The sequence below is a fragment of the Ovis aries genome, chromosome 12 (assembly GCF_016772045.2).
Source record: "Ovis aries strain OAR_USU_Benz2616 breed Rambouillet chromosome 12, ARS-UI_Ramb_v3.0, whole genome shotgun sequence".
In the NCBI taxonomy this organism is placed as follows: domain Eukaryota; kingdom Metazoa; phylum Chordata; class Mammalia; order Artiodactyla; family Bovidae; genus Ovis; species Ovis aries.
The window spans coordinates 26,388,579-26,408,140 of record NC_056065.1 but is presented as its reverse complement, the minus strand read 5'-3'; the positions used below and the strand labels follow the sequence as shown (position 1 = coordinate 26,408,140).

General features: G+C 41.4%; 1 protein-coding gene across 9 annotated transcripts in view; it reads left to right on the top strand.

Moving 5' to 3' along the window:
• Positions 1 to 19,562, top strand: part of TP53BP2 (tumor protein p53 binding protein 2) — a 66,701-nt gene that overhangs the window by 34,058 nt on the left and 13,081 nt on the right. For 6 of the 9 annotated variants that reach the window (XM_060396345.1, XM_004013619.5, XM_060396343.1 and 3 more), the window contains exons 4-13: positions 3,119 to 3,201; positions 7,731 to 7,832; positions 9,901 to 10,075; positions 10,631 to 10,812; positions 11,177 to 11,341; positions 11,724 to 11,952; positions 13,591 to 13,701; positions 14,026 to 14,174; positions 14,949 to 15,414; positions 16,952 to 17,727. In XM_060396345.1, the coding sequence (XP_060252328.1) occupies positions 3,119 to 3,201; positions 7,731 to 7,832; positions 9,901 to 10,075; positions 10,631 to 10,812; positions 11,177 to 11,341; positions 11,724 to 11,952; positions 13,591 to 13,701; positions 14,026 to 14,174; positions 14,949 to 15,414; positions 16,952 to 17,727 (2,438 nt within the window). The remainder of the gene's footprint in view (positions 1 to 3,118; positions 3,202 to 7,730; positions 7,833 to 9,900; positions 10,076 to 10,630; positions 10,813 to 11,176; positions 11,342 to 11,723; positions 11,953 to 13,590; positions 13,702 to 14,025; positions 14,175 to 14,948; positions 15,415 to 16,951; positions 17,728 to 19,562) is intronic. The other 3 variants (XM_012187119.4, XM_060396348.1, XM_060396349.1) reach the window with 1 other exon arrangement.

Here is a 19,562-nt window from a genome sequence, read left to right as displayed (position 1 = left end):
GCTCTTAATATGGGCGGGAAGGAAAGGAGTCAGTAGAGCAGGAGTTTGAAATACAAAGAAGGGAATGCTCGATGGGCAAGTTAGCCAAGGGGAAATTCGGGGTCAAGGGGGTCGAGGGGTGAGATAGGAGGGTAAGGGAAGGGTCTGTTCCATTTTAACAGAGTGGAAGGGAAGCTTCCCAGAGGCAGTAAATGTGTGCTCTCTATGGGAGCAGTGGGAGGGGCTTCTCATCTGAAAACATTTGTTTTCTCTGAGGGAGGAGGCCATGGTGGAGAATAGGAGAGAGTGTGGCCAGGGAAGCTGGCACGCCAGGGCCCCTGGAGGACAGTGGAGGTTAGACACCAGGAGACCATGGGTGATTTTGCCACAGTGGTGCTCTGCAGCCCAGAAGGTTGTAAGAGGGGAAGATGGTTGGATTGACCCAAGGTTGGAATTTGGCCAGATAAGTTCAGTGGAAAGTTGGTGAGACAAGGGAAAAAGAGGATGTTGGTGAGATGGCATTCAAGCTGAGATGGGGATGAAGTGAAGGCGGAGGGGCTGCAGGGAAAGAAACTGCAAGTTTCAGGTTGTTGAACAGGTGTAGCGAGAGGTAATTGCTGTCAAAAAGTAAGAAGCATGAATTTAACATGTCAGGAGGAGAGCATTTCTAGATAACATGGTCTTGTATTGGACCATGAAATAAGCCTGAGTTAGAGAGGAGACAGGAAGTTGTGGATCTGAGAGGCGAGCTTTTAGATGGTGAGGTCATCCAAAATGAAGGGGGGACTTGGGCAAAGAGAACAGAGGGGTCAGGTGGTCACGACTGCTGTGACTGAGGGTTGTGACCATGGTTTCTAGATGTCAGTAAGCAGAGGGTAGAAGGTGATAAGTGGAGATCAGAGATAGTGGGCTGAAAGCAGCCCTAGACATTGAGAACACAGTCAAACCTCTGACTCTGGAGGTCTCATAGAATGTAGAAGAGAACACAGTTTCAAGTCTTAAGATCTGTAGGGAAGCCTTTGTTCTCAGTGGAAAGCCGTTGGTTGCGGCAGGGTTACTAGGTGTTTCTAAAAATGTTGGGATTCTTAAAATGGAAAGTTGAAGGTTTGTGACTTTAGTATACATTGAAAAATTCTTGGGAGTAAGAGTGTCGATAACAGAGGTTAATTATCACATGTTATAGAATCTCAGTTTTATTCCTTTAGTACAGATGTCCACATGGCAACCATTAGACATTATCAGAGGTGTGGGAGACCCCAGAATTGACTTAGGCTAGCCTCTTCTGCTCTACAGATGAGAAACACTGATACTTAGGGGTTAGATGACTTGTCAGAGGCCACATACCAGGAGGCAGAGCCAGAAGGGGAACCTGAGTCTCCTTATCCTAGCTGGTTCCTCGGCCTTTGAACTGCACTGTGTCTGTAATTCTATTTTAAATAAACATGCATTTTTTCCCCCCAAAGCTGCTTTCTTTTTTGTGGTTTTGACATCTGCATCTTATTTTGTTCTTTATTTGCATTATTGCATATATCTCCTTTTAACCAGTTAGTTGAATTTTCTCCCATCATCTGTCAGTTGAAATATCTTCCTCTGTGGTACCTGGTAAATTATTAAATAGCTTCTCAATAGTGCAATATGCGGTTTCAGTGTGTCTGTAATGTGAGAAATAGAATCTGAAGATAAAGGCGCTGTTTGTACATTGTTGCAAAACACCAGTGCCACATAGTGTCAAAAGTGGGATAAAACAGGATTGCCATTTAGTGTCAACCTTTGTGGTTGTAGACTTCTAGATTACAGATTAAGAGACTGTTACTGTATTCTTTTTCTGGTTTAACTAGGACCTATGACCCAGAATGTATATGACATTATTTTTTTTTTTTGGCCACGCCATGTAGCATGCGGGATCTTAAGTTCCTCAACCAGGGTTCAGACCCATGCCCCCTTCAGTGAAAGCGCTGAGTCTTAACCTCTGGACCACCACCATGGAAATCCGTTACCTTTTTCTCTCTTTTTTTAATATGACATTATTTTAAAAGCTCTTGCTTTTTATTCTAATTATGTAACTGAACATGTCAGTTCAGTTGCTCTCTCTTGGAGGCAGCAAAGAAAGCAGTTATTCCGGAATGATAGATTTTTTTTTTTCTTGCAGAAATATTGTGACAGGTACCTGAGCTATTTTGCCAGAAAATTGAACAGTTTTAAAAGTAAAGCTGAGGAAACGTTGGAGTTAGGTATAAGTGTGGTATGTGGTTCTGAGGATAGACATATTTATTTACTTATTTGTGGGAATTTGTGCCAAGCTTCCAGGCAGGTTCAACAAACATTTGATTCAGAAGAATTTTTTATCTAAAACTTCTTGGGAAATAGTTTAGTATTTTTTCTCTAATATCTGGGAAGTACAGTTATAAGCTTAATTTCATGTATTTAAGAAATTCTCTTTGATATTTTGCAATTTATCAGTTTAAGTTAAAACTATTCTCTCATCATGATACATTAAGTGACACTGAGAAACATATACTTGGACCTGAAAAGTTCTTTTTACCCCAAAAAGCAGAATGTACAGTGTTTTACAACTAGTACTTTCCCACGCTAAGAAAATGAAATTTTTTTACTTAAATGGGGAAGTACTTAGGAATTACCGCAAAATTCGAAACACTACTTGTTCTGTTTCAATTGCTTCCTTCCTGTGGAAGTTACAAACACTTTAATGAGTACAAGGGTGGGTTGATTACTTTTCACCTATTTCTTTCAGTGAGACTAGTCCCAATTTTATTTGAGTAGCTAAATAGAGAAGTGGGAACAGACACTGTAGGCAAATGGTATGAATGACCCATAATAAGAAGTGTATTTATATTCTTAATTTTTGTCCTTTAGCACCTAATTCATGCAGCTTTTCTAGGGATTGGTTAGCATGTGACATTTTCTAGTGCTGATCATTCACTGTTCCAAGTAAAGTTTTCTAGAACAGGTTGAATCTGTGAGACCGTAACTTCATTGGTATTAGAAAGTATGGGTATTTTAAGTATATTTTCAACATAAAGTATTAGAGAGCATTAAAAACATAACTGAGAAATGAACTGGTACTTAAAATATCTGTCACCGCTAGTGTTAATGCATACTTTTTGAATTTTGTGCTTAGTGAGTGGACCAAGGTCTCAGGATCCAAGTTTAAAAAGAAATGGTGTAAAAGTTCCAGGTGAACATCGAAGAAAGGAGAATGGCGTAAGTGATCAATGTTACCTATTCTGTGTTTGGACCACAGTGATGCTGCTTTTTTTTAACTTTTAAATCTCATTCACTGTTCCTTTTTTATTCAGTAGGTGATTAAGGGCAGCCCTTTTTTAAAGGCTTATTTTAAATTTATTTCATGAAAGTGATTAATGGTCTCTATGGTTGTTGAAATATCCAGCAACCTTAGATAGGCAGATGATACCATTCTAATAGCAGAAAGTGAAGAGGAACTAAAGAGCCTCTTGATGAAGGTTAAAGAGGAGAGGGAAAAGGCTGGCTTGAAACTCAACATTCAAAAAAACGAAGATCTTGGCATCTGGGCCCATCACTTCATGGCAAATAGAAAGGGAAAAAGTGGAAGCAGTGACAGATTTTGTTTTCTTGGGCTCCAAAATCACTGCGGATGGTGAGTTCAGCCATGAAATTAAAAGATGCTTGCTCCTTGGAAGGAAAGCTGTGACAAGCCTAGACAGCATTTGAAAAAGCAGAGACATCACTTTGGTGGCAAGCATCTATATAGTCAAAGCTGTAGTTTTTCCAGTAGTCATGTTTGGATGGGAGAGTTGAACCATGAAGAAGACTGAGTGCCAAAGAATTGATGCTTTTGAACTGTGGTGTTGGAGAAGACTCTTGAGAGTCCCTTGGACTGCAAGGAGATCAAAACAGTCAATCCTAAGGGAAATCAGCCCTGAATATTCATTGGAAGGACTGATGCTGAAGCTGAAGCTCCAGTATTTTGGCTACCTGATGTGAAGAGCTGACTCACTGGAAAAGACTCTGATGCTGAGAATGATGGAAGGCAAAAGGAGAAAGGGTGGCAGAGGATGAAATGGTTACATAGCATCACTAACTCAGTGGACATGAATTTTAACAAACTCTGGAAGATAGTGTAGGACAGAGAAGCCTGGACTGCTGAAGTCCACAGGTTCGCAAAGAGACACGACTTCATGACTGAGCAACAACATGGCTGTTGAAAGAAATCAGATGCTGGATATATCACAAATACAAAACAAGTATTGAATAAGTTCGAGGAAGTATTTGTTTCTTTGGTGATTTTATTTGTTGCTGTAATTGCTTTTAGCATTAATGATATATTAATGCTCTTGCTATTGCATATGAATTTTAGCAGGTATCTTTGGGACTCCTTATAGACATTTTCTTTTCAGAGCTTAGAATTTTTAACCTTGTTAGGGATTAGCTAAATTACCTCTCCAACACACACTGCTTTTATTCCACCTTCCCCAAATTCTTCCTGTTTCTCTTCTTTGATCGCATAGTTATCTTAGTGATGAAAGGCTGATATGAGGATAACAAAAATGGTCCGACCATTAGCGAGATTTCAGTACATATTGACACAATGTATCTTTCCCCATCACTGGATTTTTATTTTTTTTTAATGATTTATTTAGTTTTTGGCCTCGTCCGGAGAAATGCAAAATTATAGTTCTCCAACTAGGGAGCAAACCTTTCCCCCCACTTCCAAGTGGTAACTTGGAGTCTTAACCAAACACTTAAAATTTAAAAAAAAAAATCTATTTATTGGCTGTTCTGGGTCTTTGTTGCTGCTCGGCCTTTTCTCTCGTTGCAGCAAGTAGGGGTTGCTTTCTAGTTGCATTGTGTGGGCCTTTCATTGTAGTGACTTCTCTTGTTGCAGAGCATTGGGCCCTAGGGCCCACAGGCTTCAGTAGCTGCAGTTCCTAGGTTCTAGGGTACAGGCTCAATAATATCTGTGGCACACAGGCTTAGGTGCTCCACAGCATGTGGGACCTTCCCGGACCAGGGATCAAACCCGTATCTCCTGCACTGGCAGGGGGATTCTTCACTACTAAGCCACCAGGGAAGCCCCCTTCACTGGGTTTTTAAATAATGTCTTTATTAACATATAACTGATGTATAATAAACTACACATAGGGCTTCTCTGGTGGCTCAGATGATAAAGAATCTGCTTGCAATGTGCTAGACCTGGGTTCATTCAGTCCCTGGGTCGGGAAGATCCCTGGGAGAAGGGAATGGCAACCCCCTCCAGAGTTCTTGCCTGGAGAATTCCATGGACAGAGGAGCATGGCGGGCTCTGTGGGTCACAAGGAGTTGGACATGACTAAGTGACTAACACAACACAACAACAAACAAGCTGCTCACATGTTGGGTATACATTGTGATAAGTTTTGACATGTGTACACCTCTGACGCTGTCACCATAATCAAGATAATGAACGTATTCAATCACCCCCCCAAAAAAAGTGTCCTTATATTCTTTTGTAATTGTTCCTTCTTCCCTCCCTTCCCATCCTCAGGGAACCGCTAGCCGGCTGCTGTCTGTCGCCATCAGTTAGTTTTGTTTTCCAGAATCTAGGATAAATGGAGTCATCCAGTATATACTCTTTCTGTCTGAATTTGCTCAGGATAAATAGTTTGAGGTTTATTCATTTTGTAGTGTGTCAGTAGTTGATTCCCTTTTATTGCTGAGAGATATTCTGTTGTCTGGTTATACCACTCCTTATCCATTCATCTGTTGGACATTTTGATTGTTTACAGTTATTCGGTATCGTGCTGTGATGCGTACCTGGGTATACATCTTTGTATGGACATATGCTTTTATTAATATTTCTCTTAAGTAAATACTTTTAGGAGTAAAATGCTTGGTTCATATGTTAACTTTTTAAGCAGCTGTCAGACTGATTTCGAAAGTGATTGTTTTATTTTATAGTCCTCATCAGGGAGTTCTAGTTTTTCCAAATCCTTGCCAACGTTTGGTTTGGTCAGTCCTTTTAATTTTGGCCTCTGCTAGGTGTGTGATGGTAGTACATTCTGGTTTTATTTTGTTTTTCTCTGATGGCTAATGGTATTGGGCGTCTATCATGTGCTTATTTGCCATTCATATATTGTCTTTAGTGAAGTGTTAATATTTGTTCACTTCTCCTTTTTTTTTTTTTTAATCATGTTGCGGGGCTTTTGGGATCTCAGTTTCCCAGCCGGGTTTTGAATCCAGGCCAGGGGAGTGAAGTAACTGAATCCTAACCTTTAGACCACTAGGGAACTTTCTGTTCACCTCTTTTGCTCATCTTTTTCATGATTGGGTTGTTTGCTTCATTATTATTGAGTTTAAGAGCTCTTTATATATGCTGGATCCAAGGCTTTTTATTAGATAGATAATTGGCAAGTATTTGTCCCAGTCTATGACTTCAATACAGTATAATTAGTCAACCTAGAAGTGTAGATCTTACATCTGCGTTTAGGATCTGTTTTGAATTAACATTTGCATGTATTGTGAGAGAAGTGCAATTTTGTTTATTGTGTGTGGATATCCAGTTGTACAAGCAGTATTTGTTGAAAAGACTATTCTTTCTCTACTCAACTGCCGTTTCTCTTAAATCAATTACCAGTGTATGTGTGGGTCTGTTTTTGTACTCTGTCTTCTGTTTCATTGATCTGCTTATCTAACATGATATCAGTAACACAATGTATTGATCACTACAGCGTGGTTAGTCTTGAAGTCAGGCAGTGTATGTTTTCTAACTTCGTTTCGAAGTTGTTTTGGCTGTTCTGTATCATTTGCACTTCCATATGAAATTGTAGAATTTGCCAATTGATTTATTTTTCTAAAAAAAGCCTGCTGGGATTTGGGTTGGTATTATCTTGGCTCTGTAGGTCAGTATGGGGAACACTGCCATCTTGAGCTTTTTAGTTCACAAGCACCACAGTATTCCTCCCCAAATAGGTCTTCTCTCTCTTAGCCATGTTTTGAAGGTTTCAGTGTCAGGCCTGAGCTTCTGTCAGATTTATTCCTGTGTGCTTCGTGGTTTTTATGCTAATGTTAATGATATCTTTCTTCAGTTTTCTGGGTATTGCTAATGTATAGAAATATAGCTGATTTTGGCATATTGATGTTTTATCCTGCATTCTTGCTAAATAGCTTATTTATTTAGTAGCTTTTTATAGATTCCACAGAATTTTCTTCATAGATGATTATGTTGTCCTTGAGTAAAGACAGAAAATTTTTCCCTTTGCAACCTGGATATAGTTTCTTCCTTCTTGCCTTCCTTTCTTTCTATCCAGAACCTCTTAGGACCATGTCGAATGGATGTTTAGAGAGTATAGTAGACGTCTTGCTTTGTCTCTGATGACCTGCTGTATCTTGAATTTTTTAAATTCCAGTGTTACATTTTTAAAGGGTGTTTTAATGACTGTATTCTAAGTTTGCTGCCAATATCCCAACATCATGTTTGATATGGTCAAATACTGCCTTCCTAATTTAACTGCAGAACAAGGTGATTCCAGATGGTTCCATTTGCGTCAGTACTAAAACTATTTAATTTAAATTTACAACTTAAAAGAGTCTGTGTATCATTATGTTTTAAATCTTATTAAGTCAATATGGGAATAGTAATATAAAAATTAATGACTTCTTTAATATGATGGGAGAAAAATAGCCAAATAATTTTGTCCTGATTACATGACTTGAGGGAGGAGTCTCCATGATCATTTTATGCTGAGTTGGATTATTTGCACTTTTTTTGGTAGGTTAATAGTCCTAGAATGGACCTGACACTTGCTGAACTTCAGGAAATGGCATCCCGCCAGCAGCAACAGATTGAGGCCCAGCAGCAAATGCTGGCCACTAAGGTAATGGCCATGTTTTCAGAGACCTAACAGGCCACTCCTGTTCATGTGTAAGTAAAGCTGTTTACTTTACACCCTTGCTAGTAAGCCGGCTCCCTCAGATATGAGTTGCTAACGTCAGCCCGACAGGTATCTGCCATGTGGTGCTTTCTTCTCTTCACTGTAGCGTTTTGTAGAAATCCTGAAATCATTCAGTTGTTTCAGATCCTCCTCGTCCCGATCCTGATCAAAGTTAACCATGCTTTGCTGAGTGTCAGTAAAACAGGGAAGGCATAAAGAGCCTTCAGCTTCGCGTGCAGGCACTAGTCTGGGCTGACTTCATCTTGAATCAGAAGGAACTTCAAAAGCTCATGCTCACCTGACCCCAGCTACTGCTTGGCACCGAAAACAAGGCTGCTCGCCTCTACTTGGGGACATTGTCCTCCCACAAATTAAACTTTGTCCTCTCCTTGAACAGAGAAAATATGGGAAGCTTCTCCATTACTCTCAAAACCAGTCTTCCTGCGGCTGCTCCTGCCAGCCTTGGGCTAATAGTCTAAACCAGATGTCGTCAGACTTTCTGAAGGGCTGAAATATTTTAGGCTTTGCAGGCTGTGCGGTCTCAGCTCTGCATTTGTGGCTGGAAAGCAGCCATAAACAATAGGTAAACGAATGGATGTGGCCGTGTGCCAAGAGAACTTTGCTTACGAACACAGACAATAGGCTGTGTAGTCTGTCAGCCCTGGTCCAAACACTCAGGATTTTCGCTTACCAGTCTTTGAGGGTCTGTAAGTTCACCGACACTCGGGTGGACACCTGATGGTTTGAGTAGCAAGGTCTCCAGTGTGGCTTTGAAGTGATGGCCAGGGATTCTTCAGCGTCATTCTCATCATGCACTGTGGCTTCCCTGTAATACTTCTTAGGGTTCCTATGCATCCTGTTTCTTTTCTTTTTTAACACTTACAATATGTATTGAAATTACAAATCAAACTTTTCCATATGGTTCCCAAATAGAACACACAATATTTAAAGGCATTCAACAGCTGTTTTCTTACACGTCAGAGGGTTAGTGGCCCCAGATGTACCTATGCATCCTTCTCTACTTTTGACGCTAGACACCAGCTTTTTCAAAATCCTGTGTATTATTGCTTCTCATACTTTAACGTGCATATGAATCACCTGGGGATTTTGTTAAAAATGCATGTTCTGATTTAGTAGGTGTGGGTTGCGGGTCTGACATTTTGCATTTCTAATGCAATCCCATGTGGTGCTGATGTAGCATTCCTTGAGTAGCAAGGACATGGATTCAAGTAAAAAATTCAGTTGTTAACAGAGTATCTGTGTTCTTGTGTGTGTTAGCCATTCGAATCTGAGAAGATTGCCCTTGAGGATAAGTTGTGTGGCTCTGTTTTCCTCAGTTGAAATTTTAGATAAAATAGGAATAAAATTGTAAGTTGCATAATTGCAGTTTTCTAAAGGCATTCTTTAGAAAGGAGTTCTTTGGCTCTTTTCTAAGTGTACTGAGTGTGCCCTAACTATGTAAGACCCTGTTCACAGAGATTTCCATTGCACGTAGCATTGAATCCTCACTGCAGCCCTAGAGGGACTAGTGATCATCTCATTTTATAGGTGAAGACACAGACTTGTGGACTCAATGAGGTTATATAATTTGCCCCAAAGTCTCATAGCTAATAAGTGGCAGAGCTTGAGTCTGAATCCAAATTTAACTTCAAAGTGTGTCATTTAATAACTTTCTTTTACTGCCTCCCATCTCTGCATGAGCTCCTTCTTAATATTAATGGCTGCAGCTCATGAAAACTAGTTCACAGATCACTGCTTGCTTGCTGCAAAAGGACCACTTGGGTACCAGTACTGATTCCTGGATCTTACCACCGTAAGAAGTAGATTCTTACAGTAGGGTTGAGCTCAGGAGCGTCTGTTTTTCACAAACTCCCCAGGTGGTTCTGATGGCAGCGTGAGGACAGATGGTAAGACCGGAGCAATGCCACAGATGCACGTCAGTCTGGGCATCTCAGGGTGTGATTGTAGGTTAGTTTAAAATGACGTGTCTGATGATGGCTTATATCTTTAGGAACAGCGCTTGAAGTTTTTGAAACAGCAAGATCAGCGTCAACAGCAACAAGCGGCTGAACAAGAAAAGCTTAAGAGGCTCAAAGAAATAGCTGAGAATCAGGAAGCAAAGCTAAAAAAAGTGAGAGCACTTAAAGGCCACGTGGAACAGAAAAGGCTAAGCAATGGGAAACTTGGTAAGTTGCTCCCAGTCGGTTTACTTCAGTGCGAAATGCCACAAACTGTTTGCGTATAGGAAAACACTGGTGTAGGGAGTTGTATAAATTTGTAGTAAGTAAGAGGACTAAGATGAGACTTTGTATGTAGGTCAATTTTAAAAGGATTTTTTGGGAAAAGTATAATCACTGTAGTTTCGAAGCTGCTGGTTCCCCTGAGTTGAATTCAGCTATTGAATGTTATAGACAAGGTTCCTTTTTGGAAAATAGAGTAGTAGTTTTTTTTCTCTCTCTAAATAGTTTTTTGACTGAAGTTTCAAGGAAGGCAAGGATTTTTATTCATATTAATAGCTCCATTGATTATAATACCATTTTAATTAAAACTTTAGTGATTTGGTTTATAGATGTCTTTGTTGATTTCAGTTGCTTATAAAGGAATTGGTTGGTTCTAGGATATTTCTGAAAATTTTCTTTGCTTTTTATGAGAAAGTTTATGGTACATCTTAGGTTGCCCGGGAAGCGATCCCTTCTCATTTTTCTTTTCAACAATTGTTGCTTTTCTTGGTCTTACTTTAGTGGAGGAAATTGAACAGATGAATAGTTTGTTCCAGCAAAAGCAGAGGGAGCTTGTTCTGGCTGTGTCAAAAGTAGAGGAACTTACAAGACAGCTGGAGATGCTGAAGAACGGCAGGATTGACGGTCACCATGACAACCAGTCCGCGGTGGCTGAGCTCGACCGGCTCTACAAGGAGCTTCAGGTAAACAGTGGCCTCTTGTGACATTTCAGTGGCACCTCATCTCCAGCACCACAGCATCGTCCACATACAGGGCAGGAAGTCCTGGGTTTCCACCTCTTTTCCTTAAAGGGGTGGGGATGGGGAGGAAGACCTAACCTCCACAGAATCCAGAATGAACTTCATGACACCTCAGACGGGAAACTTGAGGCGTTCATTGTGACCACAGCCAGCGGTCTGTGGCCACTTCATTTTAAACCATGAGATGAGAAGTGTGGAGGGACCTTACATTTTTAGAGATGATATAATAGTGAACCCTGTGATTATCTGTTTGAGAAATTTTTCTGCCTACTCCTTGGCTACCTTTTTCTCCCCTAATTTTATTCAGTTAAGAAACAAACTGAACCAGGAGCAGAATGCCAAGCTGCAACAACAGAGGGAGTGTTTGAATAAGCGCAATTCAGAAGTGGCGGTGATGGACAAGCGTGTTAATGAGCTCAGGGACCGGCTGTGGAAGAAGAAGGCGGCCCTGCAGCAGAAAGAGAACCTTCCAGTAAGTGCGCGGTTGGCCAGGGCCAGGAGGAGGGGACAGTGACCATCCCAGTGAGGTCAGTGCTTGCATATTTCAGAAACACTGCTGGGCACATCCTCGGAAAAGAGACAGGACCTTGTGGCTCCTTGAAAGAGAGTCCACTCTTGTACTTCTAATATAATCCCCTCCGTAGCTCTGCTCTTCTTTCTAATTCTTATAATGAAGTGTGGGTGAGACTTCACCTGGGGCTGTTTTTGTCGGGGGATGTTTCTGGTACACTCAATGGCTAGATCCTGAAAGTGCTGGGTTTTAGCAGTTAAAATGATCACGGTGTCACAGGCTTTTCTGAGTTGGATCTGGTCTGACTTGCAGTACTAAAGGCCTTGTGCTTTCTCTGAATAAGGTCTCGTCTGATGGACACGTGCCCCAGCCAGGGGCGTCGGGGCAGAGTCGCGTGGCGGCAGTCGGTCCCTACATCCAGTCGTCGACTATGCCCCGGATCCCGTCGCGGCCTGAACTTCTGGTGAAGCCAGCCCTGCCCGATGGGCCTGGGGCCACGCAGGCTTCCGAGGGGCCCATGAAAGTCCAGACGCTGCCCAACATGAGATCTGGGGCCTCCTCGCAAGCGAAAGGTAAAATCAGGCACTCCCTAGTCCTTCCATGGCCTAGCTGTTCCCCTCCTCACTGTGATTTTCCCTCGGGTTTTAGATTCCCTTCCCCTCCACCCCCCGACCCCCCAAGTTTTGAGTTTTAAAGGTGTCTTCCTATTTATTCCTTGTTCATGTTGAAATTCTAAAAACCTGCTTGTGTTCTTTGGGGTTAAGAAATGATAATTTTCTTAATGCTCAATAATACAGTTCTGCTCAGGAAATGAAATAAAATAGGTCAGGTTTTTGAAAACCTAAAAATTGGCTTGAATTTCTTCTCATTAATAAAGAAATTTTGATCTGATGTTAACAGCTTGAGAACCTTCCCTGTTGTGTAAAAAGGCCAGATATGTGTTAGTGGTGTCATCTTCAGAGACCGAGGTGGTGGTTCCACTCTGTTGATGGTTGGTGTTTACTATTCATATGTGCTTCTGCGTGAGAATTTGCCTAAGGATATGTTTAGAATAAAAGGAAACACTAGGAGATAAAAGTGAAGGTAAAAGGAGGGAGGTTCAAAAGGGAGAGGATACTGTATACCTACGGCTGATTCATGTTGAAGTTTGACAGAAGACAAAATTCTGTAAAGCAATTATCCTTCAATTATAAAAAAATAATAATTTTTTTTTAAAAAGTGAAGGTAATAGAGGCTCCTTGTGTTAGTGACCTTTGCTTTCTGTGTGTAGTCCTCAGATATTTTGGAGGGTGGAGGTACACGCCAGAGTGTTATATTAATAAGAGGAGAAAATGAAAGGAGAGTTGTAGGAAAAGCTGGGTGAAAATATCCTTTAATGAGCTTATCATTCAGGAGAGAAAACTAGAATTGTGTCTTTTCCCTAGCCACTCTCATGTGTAAATAATAGCTAACTTTAAAATTATTTATTGTTTTGCTGGAATTACCACTGTGACGCAGTAATGCTACGTAGTCTGGGTTTTCTTGTAGAAAGAGTTACTTCTGTAAAGGAAAAGCTGTGGCTTTGAAACTTAAATGCCAGTGTAGAAATCAGTTGAATATTTTGATTAATCCAAGACTGTGGTCAGAGTCACGGGCTGAAAGCCTGCGTTTTTGCTTTTGTTGTGCATACATCACTTGTGGCGGTTACATAAGACACACCAGCGAGCCCTTGGTTTGCTAAATTGGAAGTCGTTTTCTGGGTGTGATGGTGATGTTTCCTTACCCTGTGAGAAGTCATGTCCTTGCTGCTTCAGGCAGAGTTTGTGTTGATCGTGATTATTTTAAGTAAACGAGAACACTCTTACATTGTTAATACAAGTATAAAATCTGATGTTTCTAAGTAAGTTTACTGGGCTTGTTGTGAGTCTGAGATTTAAACCGATTTTCAGAGATTAAGGGCTTTCCTTGTGGCTCAGCTGGTAAAGAATCTGCCTAAAATGCGGGAGCCCTGCGTTTGGGAAGATCCCCTGGAGAAGGGAAAGGCTATCCATTCTAGTATTCTGGCCTGGAGAATTCCATGGACTGTATATGTATAGTCCATGGGGTCGCAAAGGGTCAGACACAACTGAGCAACTTTCACTTTCACGGGATTAAACGTCTTAGCAGCAGAGGGAACGATTAAGAATCTCCTTAGCATGCCGGGTTATTGCAGCTACTTTTCCATGTTCTAGGCTCTAAAATCCATCTGCTTGGCCCTGATTGGACTCCTCCGAATGCAGATCTTTTCTCTAGCCAAGCCTCTGCCTCTGTGTCTAAAAGCTCTGGGAATGTTCCAGACCAAGGTGAGGTTTACTTGTGCTGTTCCTGAGTATTCTCTTTTGGATGTCTGAGGGCTCTAAGTATTCTTTTTTAGATTGCTACTTTCTAGTGTGTTAAAACCAGGGACCATGTTTATTTCTAGAACAGCTGCCTTTAGCCAGGGAATTAAGGTACTAGCATTGTAGTGTGGGGTTATTCCTTAATTGACTTAATTTAAAAGTAGAGCATTTAGTGACTATAGGATTTCAAAGAGATTGTGGAGGGAGTAACGTGAATAAGAAATTTTTATCACAAGCAGTTTGATAATTAGAGTGATTTTTTTTTTTTTTTTTTTCTGTCTTCTTCAGTGGATGATGGAGAGGTTCCGTTGCGGGAGAAGGAGAAGAAAGTGCGTCCCTTTTCAATGTTTGACACCGTGGACCAGTCTGCCGCCCCACCTGCCTTCGGAACCCTGAGGAAGAACCAGAGCAGTGAAGATATCCTGCGGGATGCTCAGGTATGTGAGGACGTCCCAATTTTAACATTTAATAGTAATTCTTTGTGCGTTTTTCAAAAGAGAAAGTATTAATGTGAAGGAGAATAAAGAAACAAAGTCTGGAAGATTAGAAAATAAAAGTGCATTCTGTTATTTTCAGTTCTGTTACTTGAGTGCATTTGTGGTCTCCCATCATACAGGAGGGGCATGACTGACTGGCTTGTGGGTCTTATTTGGTGCGACTCTCTAAAAAATACAAGTGCATTAAAGAACATTGTGTTCACACTGCTTAGTTACGTTGTCTCTTCAAAATTTGGGGTTAAAGCAATATCAAGCAATTTGATGGTAAATCTTCCATAACTGTTAGAATCCCAACCTTTGACAAGCAGGCTGTGGCTGTGTGATCCAGTTAGGAGTTTTTTTTTTTTTTTTCTTTTTACAACATGGCCCAGATTGCATGAAGTTCCACTGAACAGGAATGGTTTTCAGTTATTGGTGCCATCTGTGAATATGTAAAATGGCAATTAAAAGGTTTTCAAGTGGACACTTAAACAGTTGCCCCAATAGGAAGGGGTGACTTGGAGGAAGTCGTACCGGGTATAGGAATTGTATTGCATTACTGAAGGTCCTTTTACATGTGGTTAAAGTCAGAGATTTAAAACTTTGTAATGACCTTTCAATGTAGAGCTAATCTTTTCAGTCTATATTGACACTTGTAAAACTTAGGTTATCTAGAACATTCCATGTACCCAGTTACACAGTATTTTAACTGGATATGTGTGTGTGTATTTACAGGCTGCAAATAAAAATGTGGCTAAGGTACCACCTCCTGTCCCATCAAAACCAAAACAGATAAATTTGCCTTATTTCGGACAAACTAACCAGTCACCATCCGACATGAAGCCAGATGGACCTGCTCCGCAGTTGTCAGCAGCTGTTGCTTCCATGGGAGGTAAACCCAAACCCACTGTGCAGCAGCAGAGGGGCCTGCTGGCCCCTGGCGGGCCTTCAGTGGGCCCAGCAGACCAGACCCTTCCTCCAGGTTCTAAACAAGAGAGTCCCCCTGCTGCCGCTGTCCGACCCTTCACGCCTCAGCCTTCCAAGGATGCCCTCCTTCCACCCTTCAGAAAACCCCAGACAGTGGCCGCCAGCTCCATATACTCCATGTACACACAGCACCAGGCTCCTGGGAAAAACTTCCAACAGGCCGTGCAGAGCGCGCTGACCAAGCCCCATCCCCGAGCACCCCACTTTCCAAGCGGTAAGATTCTGGGTCTCATCTTCACCTTCGTGGATGTGTTTCTGTCCTTTGCTGGAGCTGCCCTCTCTCTGTAAACAGTACGGTGACTGGTACCTGCTTTGACTGATGCTTTTGTCCTGAGAGTTTTGTTTCAGTATGGCTTCTGTTCTGCATTGGGCTTCCCTGGTGGCTCAGACGGTACAGAATCTGCCTGCAAAGCAGGAGACCCGGGTTTGATCCCTGGGTTGGGAAGATCCCCTGGAGAAGGGAATGGCTATCCACTCCAGTTTTCTGGCCTGGAGAATCCCCATGGACAGGGGAGCCTGGTGGGCTACAGTCCATGGGTTCGCAAAGAGTCAGACACAACTGAGCGACTGACTTCACTTTCACTTTTTTCCTGTTCTACATGGGGAGTTTAAAGGAGTTTGTGCTAAATGCCAGCTGTTGTGGTAGCTGAAAATGATAGGTAGATAAAATATGAGTAAAATGAAATAAATGAATCCAGGGATGACATCACCTCCTGTGTTGAATTTCCCATGTGTGTTTGTTTCCCGTTCACGGACAAGCCCCTTGGTGAGGGGGGAAGAGTGCCTGTGGGTAATTACCATGCAGAAGGCTGTGTCTTCGCTCGAGGTCTGACCAGATGTTCTTGGGGCATAGAGGATTCGACAGCTGCCTCTGTGAATGGCTTTTTTTTTTAATGCTCTCTACTATATTTTAAGTTGTTCTAATGAGGACACAGCTACTACTTAAATATAAAACATCAAAAGGTTACTTTGTGTTAAAGGTGCATGGTCTGGTCATTTGTTGGGTCCTTTCTAAGAGTCATTACTTTATGGGACTAGAATAAAATTCAGTATGTTTTAAATGAATCAAAAGGCTTTCTAGTTATGAAATAAGCATGTAATTGTGGGCCCAAATGTTGTGGAAGTAATTACACAGCAGAGAATTTGTATGCATACTTCATCTTTCTCTTCTCATGAGTCTTTGGTGTGAACTGCTCATGTAATAATTTGGGAATTGGATAATGGTGATAGAATGTCTAAGGGGACTAATTTTGGTAAATATAGGTGGTTATTAATTATTTTATGAGCCAGATGATTTCTCCCATTGATTTACTTTTGAAAACTGTAAAAGATGGGATCGCGCATGTTTAGTTTTAATTTGGACACATGAAAGGATCCCCAGTTTCCATTAATTCTAAATCTTTTTCACAGTTTGACATTTTATTTATTTATGTATTTTACATTTCAGCAATTTAAATGTGGATGCTATGTAAGTGATTTCTTACAGTTGTACTCGGCAGCGTTTTCTTATTGATACATGAAATAATGGGGCCTGTTTACAATCAGTGAGGGTTTTGATTTAACCTAAATGTATTATGCAATGGTGGAAACCTTGCTCTGTTTGTTATTTTTAAAAATTAGTTGTATTGAAGGGTATTTATGTAATAACTGTGAAATTAAAAGAGGCTTTAATTATTGTTACTTCTGTCTGTTATTTGCTAGTTTTGTTTAATATTAATCAAGGCTTTTTTTCCCCCCCCAATTCCAATTAGTGTATGGGAAGCCTGTGATTGCTGCTGCTCAGAACCAACAGCAGCTCCCAGAGAACGTTTATTCCAATAACCAGGGCAAATCTGGCAGCCCAGAACCCGAAACAGAGCCTGTTTCTTCAGTTCAGGAGACCCACGAAAATGAAAGGATTCCTCGGCCGCTCAGCCCGACCAAATTACTGCCTTTCCTATCTAATCCTTACCGAAACCAGAGTGATGCTGACCTGGAAGCCCTACGAAAGAAACTGTCGAACGCCCCACGGCCGCTAAAGAAACGCAGCTCTATCACAGAACCCGAGGGTCCTAATGGGCCGAATATTCAGAAACTTCTGTATCAGAGGACCACCATCGCCGCCATGGAGACCATTTCTGTCCCAGCTTACCCATCCAAGTCTGCTTCTGGGACTGCCAGCCCAGAAAGCCCGCTGGAGATCCAGAACCCATATTTGCCTGTGGAGCCAGAGAAGGAGGTGGTCCCTCTGGTTTCTGAGCCAGCATCCCCGGAGGAGGCCGGGAGTGCCAATACAGAGAGCAGTGACGCACCAGCTCCTTCTGCAGGCCTCGAGTATGTGCCTGAAGGAGTCCCAGACAGCAGCCCAAATTTCCAGAACAGTGTGGAAGAACCAAACCCAGAGGCTCCCCCTCTGCTGGAAGTGTACCTGGAGGAGTACCCCCCCTACCCACCCCCACCATACCCATCTGGGGAACCAGAAGGCCCGGGAGAAGACTCTGTGAGCTTGTGTCCGCCTGAGATCACCGGGCAGGTTTCTCTGCCTCCTGTAAGTAAAACCTTTCATTGCAGAAAGCTTTTATCTTGTCACAGCCTTCTGGGTGGCTGATGGTCACAACTCAGCAAAACACCAGCGAGTACTTACAGCCATTCACAAATGAAGATCTGTGTTTAAACTGCTGATTGTAACAAATGTCTTCCACTTTGCAATTCTCTTGGCACAGAGTGGATCTTACAAATGTTATCAAACTGCAGTATATTCAGTATCATGAACATTTTCACTTTTTAGGAAGAACCCCTTTCTTTATGAAGGAAACAGAAGTTTTGTTCTTATACCTATAAATACCACGTCTGCTGTTTTTCTGTAGCTGGTGTTGCATGCATGTTAGGTAAGCAACACTGGGAATGAAAAGACTGCGTCTGGAATTTTTGATCATTAGTTTAGCACTGTGAAATAAGGCAGATGATTTAACTTCTTGTTGGTGACATCACTCTTTCAAACTTGACTTTTTCTAGTGTTGAAATTTATTTCCAGGTTTTCAGTGTCATGTTTAGATGGAACCTCCAACTTCCGACATCAATAAAATTGTAATGGTTCTGGAAGAATTGGGTTCTGCTTGAATTGGGGCGTAGGAGAGAGTGGGGTATACAATCTTTAGCCTCATCCTCACCTTCAGCCTGGTTTGAAATCTCCCGGTATCATAGTGATCCCTCAGGTTTCCTTGTGCTCTGACATTTATTCTGTTTCAGCAATTGTAGTTGGTCTGTTCATATTTTCTATTTCGTCCTGGTTCAGCCTTGGGAGATTGTACCTTTCTAAGAATTTGTCCATTTCTTCCAGGTTGTCCATATTATTGGCATGAATTGTTTGTAGTAGTCTCTCAAGGTCGTTGGTATTCCTGTGGTGTCAGTGGTAACTTCCGTCTTTCGTTTCTAGTTTTATTGATTTGTGCCCTCTCCCTTTTTTCTTGATGAGTCTGGCTAAAGGTTTATCAATTTTACCTTTTTGAAGAACCAGCTTTTGGTTCCATTCATCTTTTCTGTTGTTTTCTTTATCTCTATTTCTTTATTTCTGTTCTAATCTTTGTGATTCCTTCTGCTGACATAGGGTTTTCTTTGTTCTTCTTTCTCTAGTTGCATTAGATATAAGATTAGGTTGTTTATTTGAGGTTTTCCTTGTTTCCTGGGGTAAGTGTGTAAAGAAAGCTCCCTCTTAGATCTGCTTTTGCGCATTCCATACATTTTAGATGACATGAAGCTATTCTAAAGCTTTGTGTATCTTGACTTGGACATGTCTCCCGGACTCCTTCCAAATATTAAGCTTTTCTTTGGGAGTTTATTATGCCTCTTTGAAGTAGTGAGAATGTCTTTAAAGTCAGTTTTTTCAGAGTTTAATTTGAAGTCAATTTTATTTCAGTAGGAATGCAAGCTATGAATTTTTAAAACCTGGGCAAAGGCAACATAGTATATTATAAGGATTTCTAAAAAACTGATCTAGGTACCATCCTGGCGATCCAGTGGTTAAGACTCCTCGCTTCCATACGGGAGGCATGGGTTTTTGATCCCTTGTTGGGGAACTAGGATCCCACATGCCACGTGGACAAAAAAATTAAAATAAATAAATATTGCTAAAGATTTTTTTTAAGTGTTTTATGCATTTGATCCCTTATTACATCTTTAGATGTGGTAGTATTCAAAAATAATGATTATCCAACGTTGCTTTCAGTTCAGTTGCTCAGTCGTGTCTCTTTGCGACCCCATGAATCGCAGCACACCAGGCCTCCCTGTCCATCACCATCTCCCGGAGTTCACTCAGACTCATGAGTCAGTGATGCCATCCAGCCATCTCATCCTCTGTCGTCCCCTTCTCCTCCTGCCCTCAAT